This window comes from Poecilia reticulata, chromosome 6 (genome assembly GCF_904066995.2).
Source record: "Poecilia reticulata chromosome 6, P_reticulata-male-v2, whole genome shotgun sequence".
Taxonomy (NCBI): Eukaryota; Metazoa; Chordata; class Actinopteri; order Cyprinodontiformes; family Poeciliidae; genus Poecilia; species Poecilia reticulata.
The window spans coordinates 8,465,310-8,479,033 of NC_088835.1; the positions used below are offsets into that span (position 1 = coordinate 8,465,310).

General features: G+C 41.1%; 1 protein-coding gene across 4 annotated transcripts in view; it reads left to right on the forward strand.

Moving 5' to 3' along the window:
- The window catches only part of peak1 (pseudopodium-enriched atypical kinase 1), a 92,274-nt gene that overhangs the window by 60,085 nt on the left and 18,465 nt on the right, over window positions 1–13,724 (forward strand). For all 4 annotated transcript variants that reach the window (XM_008411173.3, XM_008411171.3, XM_008411174.3 and 1 more), the window contains one exon: window positions 7,836–11,265. In XM_008411173.3, the coding sequence (XP_008409395.2) occupies window positions 7,943–11,265 (3,323 nt within the window). In that variant the 5' untranslated portion in view covers window positions 7,836–7,942. The remainder of the gene's footprint in view (window positions 1–7,835; window positions 11,266–13,724) is intronic.

Consider the following 13,724-nt stretch of genomic DNA (forward strand, 5'->3'; position numbering starts at 1 on the left):
TGAATCCTGAACCGCGAATACGTCGGGTTTTGCTGTATTTCAGATCACAATCGTCTTAATTTAGTACCATTGTCTTAGCTCGTGTTGCCTTCCTGCTTCGCTTGGGTTCAGGTCCATATGAAGAGTTTGAATGGGTGTCTTTAATAGGAGACATCTGTTCAATTCAGATTTTTGCTGAAATGCATTTTTTTTTCGTTGTCGTTCATACAACTAACCAAATGTGACTGCAATCACACCTCAATGTGAACAGATTGTGACCCCAAAGTGACCCTAACACACAGAAAAGGATCCTAGGTTATGTTAAGTGCACCAAAATATTTGGATTAAAAACCGATTCTTCATTTCATAAAAAAAAACACACACAGTTTTCTATATTTCCTTTATTTGTGTTTCTCAAACTACTAGTATTTTGACTGGCCTGTCTTCGCTATCTGCCTTTATAGAATATGGAGGAATATAGTAAACTATATTTTTTATCAAATCAGTCAATGCTACACTACAGTTAGAGCTGATAAAAAGTGACCTTCATTTTATCAGTAGTATCACTAACCATAACGCAGCGTGTGCCCTCATCGAAACCCTCTTTCCAAACAGCAGTAGAAAATCCCATAACCCATCTGCTCATGGCTGTGGGTTTCAGCTTCACTTATTCTCCTATTATGAAGCTCGGAGAGCTCCCACTCTCCCTCAATAAACTTGTTTGTTCCAAACCAGCTCCCATACCGAGCTCATTTCTGAGGAGGAAGACGTTGCGTCTCTGCGGAGGGTTGATTGTGTAAAAAAACCTGATGTGAAATTTCAACAGGGTTCTGCTGTTTTGATGCATCGCTTACTTATTTCTCAGCGTCATTATCTCTGTTTTCATTGCGGTTATTGTTTTTTTTTGTTTTTTTTTTTAAACCACTTCTCTCTTCTTTCATGGTTTATGGCGCCTTGTTCAAGCATCTTTACACCAGAAACCACATTGTACGTTTACAGTCACAAACTTCAATATGTTCTCTGGTTTTTATGACGTTGTTTGTTCTCTAATGTTCTCTAACAAACCTCTGATGACCTTGACAGAACAGCTGGATTTATGTGTAGGTTAAATTTCACTCAGTTGGCTCCAGAGTTGGGTAGTAATTACTTACATTTTCTCTCAGGGAAGCCCGGTGCTAGGAAAGCAGCCTATTTCATTTTTGAGTTAAAAAAATATTTAAAATTGACTGAAAATTTGAAAATCAGACTAGATAATTATGTGTTAATGGAAGACATTACTAAAAATACCTAAACACCAACTATTAAGTCTTAAAAAAGACAAACAGAAAAAAATACAATTAAAATTAATGTCAATTTTTAACTTGTCACTTTATTCGCTGAAGTTGTTGTTCTATTATGATGTTCCTGTGAATGAAAAAGACACCTGACCTCAGTGTCCGTATGTGTTCACATACTGACCAAATTATGTTCCCATTGTCCTTCCAGCCATTTCACCAAAGAGGCTCCTTAACCCATCTTCATTGTCACTGTTAATAGTGTATAAAACAACCTACAATAATCAAAGAAACCGTCCTAAGCCTGGTGGGGGCACAAGCAAGATTTTTTTTTTTTTTTTGGTGGGGGGATACTTTTAGGACTACTAAGTTGTACTTTTTTATTTTTACTTGAGGAATGTCATTATGAATTATTGCTGCTTTCTACATATTCTACCCACTGTGAGAAACTGCACTGAATGAAGAACAAGCTTGTTTTAACAAATAAATAAATAAAATAAAAAACACCAGACATGTGCAGTTTTTTGTTAAAGTTTTATATGTTTTATATTGAAAGAATTTGTTTTGGAAAAAGTATTATTTTGCCTGATTTGGTTTTGTAATTATTTATATGAAATATTTTTATTCTGGTCTTTAAGATACCAATATTTCTTTATATCTTTATATTTTGATCCATTTGATGACATAATTTTTAAATATTAAGTGATGTTATTTCCTGGACAGCTGCTTTTTACTTTAACTTAAGTTGAAATACATTGACATCAGCGTTTCCCCCAGAAAACTTGCAAAGCCCTGTGGTTGGAGCAGACAATTATCCAGCACCCCATTGTATTTTTGAGTTAAAATTTTTTTAAATGACAGGAAACTTGAAAATATTGCTTGATAATTATGTGTTATTGAAAGATTGGAAAATTAATATCTGAACACCATCTATGCAAACATTTTTAAAAACTTAAATAAATAAGCCTGGTGGGGGGAGGGGGCAAGTAAAGCCTGGTGGCCCACCAGGCTTATAATATACTGGGGGAAACCCTGGAAGTACTGCTGCTCTTAAATGACAGTAATTTTTTGGTACTTTATCCACCTCTGGTTGGCTCTATTTATTAATTATGTGTCTTCTTAGGGATACAGAAAAGTTCCTGTATTGCTCTGTTTTTTATTGATTTTAACTCGTGCCTGTTGGGTCTTCAGAGGTATTGTACTCATTTCAGTGTGGCAGTCGATGCACCCACCAACTTGTTGTGTCCGAAAACATCATTTAGACTCTGCTGGATAGAATGTGTCCTCCAATTTAGTCCTCCGAAATCACATTCTTGCCTCAAGCACTGCTTTCCAATCCCCTTCTCTCTCTTCCCCACCGCACCAGCCGAGCAGACGGCACTTTTTTCTGAGTCAGAATCAATTTGACCCGCTGGAAACTGGTGCAGAGTTGACGAGCTTTGGGTGGTGCGCCACTGTGGCTAAAACATAGGGGTTGCTAAACTCGTAGTGACATCTTTGCAATCATTCTCAGACAGCTTCCTGATGCTTTATCTCCTTTAATATGAGCATTTTTCTGGCATGTCAGTTCACTGAGCTATAACTGATGGGGGAAATGATGAGAAAAGGCCTCAAGTGTAAAAAGAAAAAAAGATGGATGGAAAAGATGAAAAGATGATCTTGGTGTCAGGATGCAAATAGTGGCTTTAAGGAGCTTCCTTTAGTGCAGTCATTTAAAACATAACTTGATAGTCATCTCAGTGTTTTAATGGATGTGACAAAAGTAAGTACTGGAGTAGATTAATTAATGGATAAATGCATTTGTGGTATACTGATGAAGTCGATTATTTACGGTGGACATATTGTAGTGGGCAGATTTGTTACCTATTAAAGAGGAATCTTTAAAATAAATTAATCTTTTATAATATCTATATCATTTAGAAAAATCAACTTTTCTAAAATTGGATTTGAAATTAGGATCGGCAGTTTGCCGATTGACAGCACAGGCTAGGTAACAAATTCTCGTCTCCCTTCAGTGCTCCATCTGGGCTTCCTCCCATTGACTTGAATTTCTCTGGTAGAATTAGACAAATCAGTGAACAGAAGAAGTTGTAAACTATGACATTGATTTTCTGTGCTGTTTTAGAATCGTAGTCTGCCTGTAGTTTTATCAATGGCAGCAGAGGAAGTGAACGAAGTCGTTCAGTCAATGTTGGCCACGCTTTCACTTATTGAATTAACCTTAACAGCCGCCTTGTTTGGATCAGTTCTTCTCTCTTTGCAATGAGGGATGGCTGTTTGTAGCGCAGGTAATTTCCGATAAGCTTCATAGCATTGAACTGGCACATTTCATGTGTCACAGCCAAACATAAACTATTGGGTAAAATTTAAACAGAGGCCACGCCTCCAGGTTTCTCGATAGCCGAAGGTTCACACCGTCTGTACAAAGTGACGCATAGAACAAGTTACTGGTTTTTACCAGTCTAGTTCCTAAGGGCATGAGGTAATTTTTCGATTAGTCATTCTTTGTTTTACGCTAAACCATCCTGGAGCTTTTGCAGTGAACATTCCAGTAGAGTTTAGCAAACTCCACACCTTGTGTAGGACAGAAAAGTATCTTGCCTCTCAGCCAACCCTTTGGCTCGTAAATAGCATCAAATAGATGTTACAAAGACTTGGTGAAGCCAAGATGACACTTTGATGTTTCAAGAGACTTTTTATCTTCCCTTAGAATGCTCCTCTTTGTACTTTGTGACTAGATATATGTGGATCCTCACCAGCCTAGTGGCTGGACCTCTGCGTCGTAATATTTCCACTGCAGAGAAACGGAGTGCCATGGAAGTTCTTAGAAAATCTGGTTGGCCTCAAATGTACAAGTTATTGCGATTCCTCATTAAATACTTGTGAAGATTGCAATACTAAACTCCTCTTTGAACATCAGGTGTCTGTTTGCTGCATATATCACACTATTTCTTCATATTCAAAAAGTCCCACTCTGGACTCCATGTCTTATGATCCTTCTAGCGTTCTGCAAATAAAGTTTTAACTCACCAGTTGCTTTCAGAAGCCGTACAAATCTGGGGCTCGCATGGTGGACCCATGAAGCCTATGTTCTGGGGGGGAGTGACGGCACAGAGCAGCAGGTGTTGTGTGTTATCTCCTCTGCAGCAAAACCAGACACTGTTTGCTGCAATCAGATCTGGAGCAGATGGCCACAGAGTGTTTTCCTACGTTGAATCCCACATGAACAGCTCACTCTGCAGCATTCAAGGCAGTCACAGACAATGAGACCAAAACGGTAAAAAGCTCACTGAATGCCCCATTTTGTTTTACTGTCTTCTTTTTTGGGTTTTTTTTAGTAGTGGAAGGTTAGTGTTGGGTTCATCATCTCTGTGGCTAGTTTTTTGTTTATACATTACTTTAAATCCAAGAGAGAAAGCTACACTTAGCTCCAGTGAACTCTCAGGATTTGTGTGGATATTTAAGATGAAACCATGTATCTGTTCTACTTTGAAACTCCATAGTATGTCCTCTACATGTGATGGATTGTAGTGATGACAGTTGTCTTCAAATTCATGAGATTTCTTCGTCTGTCCACGTATCACATGTGCAACCTTCATGTCGCTTTAAATGGAGATTAATAAAAAACTTTTAGCAAAACATCCTCAAAACGTATTTACTACTAGGCAATTGCTGTTGGTTTTACAACAGATATGAAACTGAAAAATTGACAAGATATATTCCTTACAAAATAAAGAGTTCAAAAAACAACTTTTCCATATTTACTTCACGTTAGGCTAGGGCTAAGCAATAAACCAATATCAATATATAACAGAATAGACACATTAATGCATAATGGATCTGAGAAAATATCCACTGAACTTCGATCCAGAACTGCACAGCATTCTGGGAGATGTAGGCAGAAGAACTGCTTCAGCTGTTTAACCTCTGATGGCCAGCTGAGCAAGGTGAGTGGCATCAACTATCTTGTTCACTCTTTGGTTGCTTAGCAACAACTTCAGGAGTAATCTGTGCTGCAGCAGTTTTAGGTTTTGCCACTGTGCCTCATAGCTACTTAAAAATAAAAAACAATGGTGTGGATTTAAAACTGTGGCTAAAACTTTCAGCATTTTGGGAGTATTTCAGATATTTAAAGCAAAAAAAAAAAGAAATTCAATAATTGGCTATCAACTAAAATGAAATGGTTATATTGTGATAAGTCTCAACCTAATGCCTAGTGTGGTCGCCAAATTGTTCACAGAAATTTTGTTTGTTCATTGATTATGAACTTGTCTTCATAATCAATGAAGGTTTTAAGACAAAACCTTTAAGACACTTGTCTTAAAACCTTCCGAAGAAGACTTGCAGAGTTGCTCTGCAGGGGTCCGCTGAGGTCAGGGATCACGATACTGCAGCTACACATGACCGGTGGACTTTATCTCGTGGCTTTGAAATCCTGACTTTTTCATATCTTAGTATACCTTGATACCGGTAACCAGCCCATGCTGTAGGTAATAAAAAGGCCAAAGATTGTATAATACAGTTATGATTTAAAACTGCTTTAGAAACAAATTGGTTCTAATTCATCACATTTCCATTGCCTTACATAATCTACATTGCATAATAAGCCAAAAATAGGTCACAATTTGGCTGATGGCCATCCTGCAAAAACATTAGCTCTGAAAGAAATGCTCTCATACTGAAGCAAAAATTATACAGAAAGAAACATTGCTTATTTCATAGAGACTTCTACTTTGATTTATTGTGTTGTGTAAATTTCGCCTCTATTGCGATAAGCACCCAACACCTACATGTCACACCAGATTACATTATCTCCTGGCTTCCCAGTTAGCGTGTGGCACTGATATTCATCTTAAGCACAGTAAGAAATTAGATTACAAGCAGATTTTGCTTCCTTGTGGTTGTAGTGTTGAATTAACTCTGCACAGATGGGGGAGAAATAGCAAGGAATTTGAAGGTGATAAAAAGAGTTGCCACGTCCCTCAGCAGGGTTTTTGTGCTTTGGGTTATGACATGAGTTTCTCCAGTCTGAATCAGAAAAATATTCTTATGCTTTTGGAAAGACATCGTCAGTTACTTGATGTGTCTCTCTTGTGATTTTGTTGGAATGATGGCCTGTGTTTTCCTAGGAGGATGCACAACGTGTGCTGCAACAGGATGAATCCTCTCCCATCCTTTACCAGTCAGTCAGCAAAGTTTTGTTCAGAAGTTCCTGCTGTATTGTGTCTGGCGCTGGGTGGGGTTTTCTCATGTTGAAGTTCATCTATACAGGATCTGACATACATGACTCCACGACTGGTTCACACATCTCTTAGCAATGAGTCACAGCTTCATTAGGATTTGATGAAAAATAACATTTACAAGGTCAGACCATAACCGAATCCCACAAAAAAAACAAAGCAAAACTTGAGCTATCCCTTTAATGGTTGCTAATTTCTTCATAATTAAGAAGCTGATGTATAGATTTTGAAAAAACAATTTGTTATATAAACAGCGTACCTTTAACTGCTTATGTGATGACCTCACTACTTTTTGCAAGGTTCCTGCAAAGTCTGAAATGAGTTTCAATCATTTTCCAAGTCTAGATAAGTACGGAAAAACGTTTTAAGTTTTCAGATTTAATTTTATTTTCAAAAATCTAAACAACTGCTAAACAACTCTGACAATGTGCTGTTTGCATCAATTCGTATTTTAACAATGTTTTTCTTAGTTTTGTTTTTTACACCACCAGCTGAGGTTGACTTTTTAAGTATCAGCTGTATGGTTTCTGAGTTGATGCTCAGTAGAGCAGCGGTTAGCTCTGTTGCCGTCCAGCAAGAAGGTTGTGGGTTAATTGGTGTTATTGAATTGTCCTTTGGCATAAGTGTGCGTGTGTACAATGTTGTTACTCCTGTGCATCTCTGTGTTGGCTGTGATGGACTTGCCACCTGTCCAAACTCTATCCCACTTCTGGTTTAGATACCAGCAAGTTAGTGTTGATGCCAAAAAGCTGTGGAATTGCCTTTTATCACAGTGTCGAATTAATAGCCAAATTCTGACAGAAAAATCTTTGTTTGTTTCATTAAGTTGGTTGTGATTTCTGCTTTTATTTCTATTTTATTTTTGTCAAACTGCTGTGTTTAGTATGATTCCTGACTTTGAGCTTTTGATTTAATGACAAAGTTGAAGCCCTTTGTCTCATAATCCTGACTAACATCTCCAATCTTCTGTCCTTCATCATTTGTGATTTTTACTCTTATGGGCCATTTGGTGGGTTGGGAGACGCATCACTGCACTTTTAATGGCAGTAGCTATATGAGGTGAAAGTTTGCCACCTTCTGGAGGAATTGTGACACTGCTTTCCCATAATGCTTTACTTCTCTGTCTCTACAGGCCTTTATTTTATATCTTGTTCTTGTGATTGTGCGGCATAACATTTTGTTTGTAGGTGTTTCGGTCATAAGGCATAAATGTATTATCTAGGCATAAATGTATTATCTGTATGTTAAAGTAAGTTTTTTCATCTTTCTGCAAGAATTAAAGTCATGATTCAGAAACAAATTATTTATAAAAGCTTGTATTCTTTCATCTTCTGTGTTTCAGGTGCAGTTTTCCTCATTGTTGTTCTCCAAACCTTTCCTGTGTGCTGTGGCTTCATGGAGGGATTTCCTGTGCACTGAGCTAGCAGGCTGCCCACTGGACCAGCTGCCATGTCAGCTTGCAGCACCTTCACCGAGCATGTGTGGAAGCCAGGCGAGTGCAAGAACTGTTTCAAACCAAAAAGTCTGCACTGCTTGACTCAGAGCAGTGGGGGGAAGCCCCCCTCTGAGCAGAGACCGCCATCAAACCAACAACAAAATCCACTTCCTGCTAGGACCAGAGCTAACCCCAACCTTACCGCCAACTCTCAGCGGGCAGGAGGCGGACCTGCACGTTCAGGACACATCCGCCCTCCTGTGGCCAAGAAGCCAACCATTGCTGTGAAGCCCACTATGATGCTGCCCAGCTTATCTGTAGGACTGGATTCAGATGGCAACTTGTCGCAGCAAACAAATGTAATAGAACCAGGTAAAACATCGGCTTTTACTGCCTGGAACCGCAATGGACTGAACAGTAAAAGGCCTGGTGGGCCCAACAATAACAATGAAGGAGAGGATGACAGTGAGGAAATTGAAGGTTATGGACAACTCAGTCCAAGGACACCCAGTGGAAATAATAACAGCGGACTGACGGATGTCCTTAAAGAGATCGCTGGGTTGGGTCCAGGTTCTAGCCCCACACTCCTTTCTGGTTCCAAAGACCTATTTTGGGGGCGAATCAGTAGCTCATATCGTAGGTCCCTAGAGAGAGGCCTTCCAGCTTCCAGCTGTCTGGCTATAGGAAGCGGCAGCAGCGAAGGTGGCGCTCAGAAGCGGGTATCGCTTAGTGATTGCACCAAGATCATAAGCTCAGAGGGTGGACGCTTCTGCTACCCAGAGTTTTCCTGTGACGATGAAGATGATGATGAGGATGAAGAGGAAGACGAGGCGGGTGAAACTGAGAAGGATGATGAGGAGCATGAGAGCTGGGATGAAAGCGACGAAGAATTACTAGCCATGGAAATCCGTATGCGAGGCCAGCCGAGATTTGCTAATTTTCGTGCCGCCACCTTGTCTCCAGTGCCCTTTGCAGTGGGGAAAAAATGGAATACGGTGCCCCTTCGAAACCGTTCATTACAGAGGATCTGTGCAGTGGACTATGATGATAGCTACGATGAGATCTTGAACGGATACCCCTCTAATGGAAGCCTTCTTCCCTACGGACCTCGTGAGACGCAAAGCAGTGCTTTCCTCTCAAATTCAGAGTCTACAACCTCTCCAGAATCATCGTCATCACTACAAGAAGACTCTCAAACGATTTCCAGTAGTGGTAGCAGTGTGTTTAAAAATGGCTTGCTTTCGCCTACATCTTCCAAGGCACTTGCACCGTGTACAACCCCCCCTACAAAAGAGACTCTCAAAAGGGCTCTAAGTCCACCCAAGGTGGCTGAGACCCACAAGGCAGTGCTGGCAATTAGACTAGAGGACCAGGATGGCAGGGAAGGGATGCCAATGCCTCAAGCACTTCCTGGACAGCCAGTTACGATAAGTTTTAGCCCTACAGAGGAGCAGGCTAAACCATACCGTGTAGTTAATTTAGAAAAATCCCTCATTTGTAAACCTTACACTGTGGTAGACGTCTCAGCATCGATGGCCAGTAAAGATGAACAGAAACAGGATTCCTCGCCACGACCCAAAAACCTGCCAAAACCCTCTAGTCCGACATCATTCTGTAGCACTCCTTTAGTCCAGCCCCTCTCGCCAGTGTCTCCTCTTTCCCCATCTTCTCCTTTGAGGTCAGTATCACCTTCATCCATTGCTCTGTCACAAAAGAAAACCGGCCAAATACGATACCAAGAAGTATGGACGTCAAGCACGAGTCCTCGGCAGAAGATACCTAGAGTGGATCTGGGGAGTAATTCTGGCCAGTCTGTCACGCCTCAGTTTTGCAGTCACAAGTCGGCTCCCACGTCTCCCATCGCAGGCCTGTTGTCCTCTCGAACTGTACCCGTAAAATCTCCAAATTTATCAGAGATCAAGTTTAACAGTTTCAATAACGCTGGCATGCCTCCTTTTCCTATCATCATCCGAGATGAGCCGGCCTATGCCCGTAGCGCTAAGAATGCAGTCAAGGTACCCATCGTTATCAACCCTAGTGCGTATGACAATCTTGCGGTGTACAAGAGTTTCTTGGGTCTTCATGGGGAGCAGTCGCAAACAAAAACGGGTGGCGGTAGGGTTACTAGCCATACCTATGAAGAGATAGGTTCCTCCGAGAGTGTCCAGTCCTCATCCACGGAAAAAACTCTGTCTGGGAGAGGCACAACAGAGCAGACTTCATTTGAGGAGACAAAATTTACACTTGAATCAGTGCCAAGTTTGCGAGTTAGAACCACTACAGATTCAAGCACTGTAACGAGCACTGTAATGAGCTCCGCATCTGGGGCCCTTTCTCCCACTACAACAATTTCTTCTGCCAGTCTTGCCATTACTGCAAATCTAGTTAAAACCAGCCCTGCTGCTAATGCTGTTGCACACTCTTATAGGATAAGTGGAGATGATGATGATAAAGGCGTAACTTCTCCTTCTGGGACAGGTGTAAGTCACAGAGAGGAGGCCAGCGCAGTTCTGTCACAGATTGTAGCGTCTATCCAGCCTCCTCAGTCGCCTCCAGAGTCTCCCTCGGCACAAACCAAAACCTTCAGCTCTGAGGAGTTGTACGCCCTCCCTCCTGACGCCATGAAGGAGACTCTTTCACGACCCAAGTCTCTGTTTTCCACCACTGACGGCTGTCTTTCCAAGCCAAAAAAGGAAAACCCCTCAAAGGTTTTGTCAAAATCCCAGAGTGCCTCTGCTGCTGTCCCACTCGCCAGTCCCCGATCTGAGCCCAGTGCCCCCTACCCGCCCCCGAGGTCCACATCCTCCCCTTATCATGCTTCTAACATACTTCAGAGACATTTTGGCAACTGGACAAAGAGCTCTGCCTCCAGCTCCCCAGCGCGACCCGGTGAAGGCGAATCGAGCCCCAGCGGGGAGGGGAGGCGGGCTTCAGCCGAGAGTTCAAAACCCAAAAGGTGGATCTCCTTCAAGAGCTTTTTCCGGCGGCGGAAAGACGAGGACGATCAGAGAGAGAAGGCGGAGAAAGAGAAAGAGAAAGGCAAACTGGTCGGACTGGACGGAACTGTGATTCACGTTCTTCCACCTCCACCTACCCAAAACCAGCACTGGTTCACAGAGGCCAAAACGGAAGATCCCACCCAGAAACCTACCATCATCTTCACATACAAACCAGACACTGGCAACAGCATCGGGGATGGAGATGGAGAGCTGTGCATAGAAGAGTGCAGAGAGACTGATCTGCTGGCAGAAGAGAGCAGGGACTCTGAACCTCTGAGCCCAGGGCAAACTGCACCATCAGAAACCGCTGGAGGAGACGCCAGCAGCAAAGACCTCAGGTAATAACTGCTGTTTTATCTCTTAATCCCTCATCAAAGCATTGCCACAGTATAGATTCTATTACTAGCTATAAACTCTCCTACTGAATGTGGTCCCTCATATTGTTTATTTGATTTGAAAGTTTCTTGCTTTGTGACTGTTCTTAATTTACTTTTATATTATCTGAGAATAGTTTTTTTGACTGCTGCTCCAAACACAGCACATCTTATGTAGTGATTTTTAAATATTTAGGATCAGAAAGAACGACCAACATACATCTACAGTACCTTGAAAAAATTTCACAGCATTTCAAAATTGTCACGTTTTGTCAAGTTACAACTACAAACTTTTACATAATTGTAAAGTCTGTATTCAGCCTTCTCTGACTCAATAATTTGTAGATGCGGCTTTTTCCTGCAATTACAGCTGCAAGTCAGTTATTCACCCCTTTATGCACACATTTAAACACCGATTATTGCATTAAAGTTTAACTTTTCTAGAATTAGAATTAATATTTGATGATATATCTGATGTGATCAAGCACCATGGCTGTGTAGCGTGTAATCTGACAAATCCTGACGTATCTTTCAAGAAAACTTTCATTTCCTCATCTAATTAACTTGCAGTTCATATTTTCACATGTCAAAAGTATTTTCAGTCCTTCAAAACTTGCTCATATGACCTGATCTCTCCTTTTTAAATCTAGCCTGAACTTTGCCCCGTTTTTCTCTATTTTTTCTTTATGTTTGCCTCCCTGACATGTTGCAAACTGTCAGGGTTGTGTTCAAGCTGCTCTGCATCCTTTTCTTTGTCTAATTTTGCTGTCCTAGTACTCACTTTGCTTTGAGCCCAAGGCCAGGAAATATTTCACTCCTCAATCCTGTCAAAAGCTCGGCCTCATTCTGTCGGGTTTCAGACTTTTCAGTTTTTTCCTCTTCAACTAGCTGCAGCTGTTGTCGTCTTTTCTTTTCTCTGGGATTTTCAGTATATTAATTTCTTCATAACCAGTCACAACTTTGCCAAAAAAAGCCATAAAACGGCGTAAAGAAAAAGCCATAAAACTACCTTCCAGGTAGGTAGCTCATGACCTTTTTTTAATGTCGTAACATTGATACAAAGATCAAGTTTGTCTTTGTTATGGTATTTGTATCATATCATCTGACTGTTGCTTAAGTCGGTTATGCCGAAAAATCCAAAAATATCTGGTGACTCCATTTAAAAGGTATATAACAGCTTATTTTAATAGTTCAAACACCAAATATACCTTCGTATGCATTAATTCGCACAGGAGGAACAGTCTTGGCACTGCCGCAGAAGCTAACATCCACGTTGTTCGTTATTCCTCCTCTTGGGCGTTCAGCCAATCACGCTACGTTTGCAAAGCAGCGTGAATTCCTGCTTTGCAAACGCCAGTCAATAGTGTGTGAAGTAATATTGTGCGTAGGTATTTCAGCTTCCCACATTGCATTATCTTTTGAATAGTTTACTCATTCTCTACAAAACAAAAAGAATAGGTGCATTTTCAACACATAATCTAGAGTTACATTCCACAGAAAAATCCACGAATAGGTGATTTAACTAGGCCAGGTCCACTGATAGCACTTTCATATACTGTCTTCCAGTCTGATATTTCATTAAAATGAATGACAATAATGCCATGTATGCATGAAAACATTAAGGTGAGGTAAGGTAACACACTAAATATCATTAGTATTAATCTTTACTCACTCACCAATGATGACCTGGATGAGGCAGTCTACACTTCCTGACTATGCCAGAGTTTATGAAGACCAGCCTCCAAAAGCTAGAGCTACCTCAGCGAAACCGTTTTATTCTTTAGTCATTTAGTGACCTCTGAGGTAGATTTATTGCTTTTAGTAAATCATTACATAGTCAGAGAAAAAACAGATTTGTTACTTTACTTTTGCCAAGCAGTGTGCATGAAAATAACCAGTGGTTGGTGTGAGGTTCTTCAAGTACCGTATTTTCCGCACTATAAGGCGCACCGGATTATAAGGCGCACCTTCAATGAATGGCCTATTTTAAAACTTTTTTCATATATAAGGCGCACCGCGTTATAAGGCGCATAGAATAGACGCTACAGTAGAGGCTGGAGTTACGTTATGCATCCACTAGATGGAGCTTCACTAAGGGATGAATGTCTAAAGCCACTTTGTTGACTTAAAGAATGTCAACAAAACAGTCCGACTCCGGTTGGCGAGTAGAGCTTTCCGCGAGTGGGCCGGGGCGTGGCCGGACGATGGTCACCCTTCTCTGTTCGCGCACAGCATGTTGGTGGAGAACGTGGTGCTAACTGATCTGCAGACAACCTGTTTATCAGGTCGGTAGGTAGATAGATCAGTCAAACTTCATTAACAAACCAGCGTTCTGACAACTATCCCAGCATCCCAGCACGGGCGAAAATGAAGTCGGCGGCTGCTTACCATCGTTGCTAGACCTGTTGTGGCTCAATATTGGT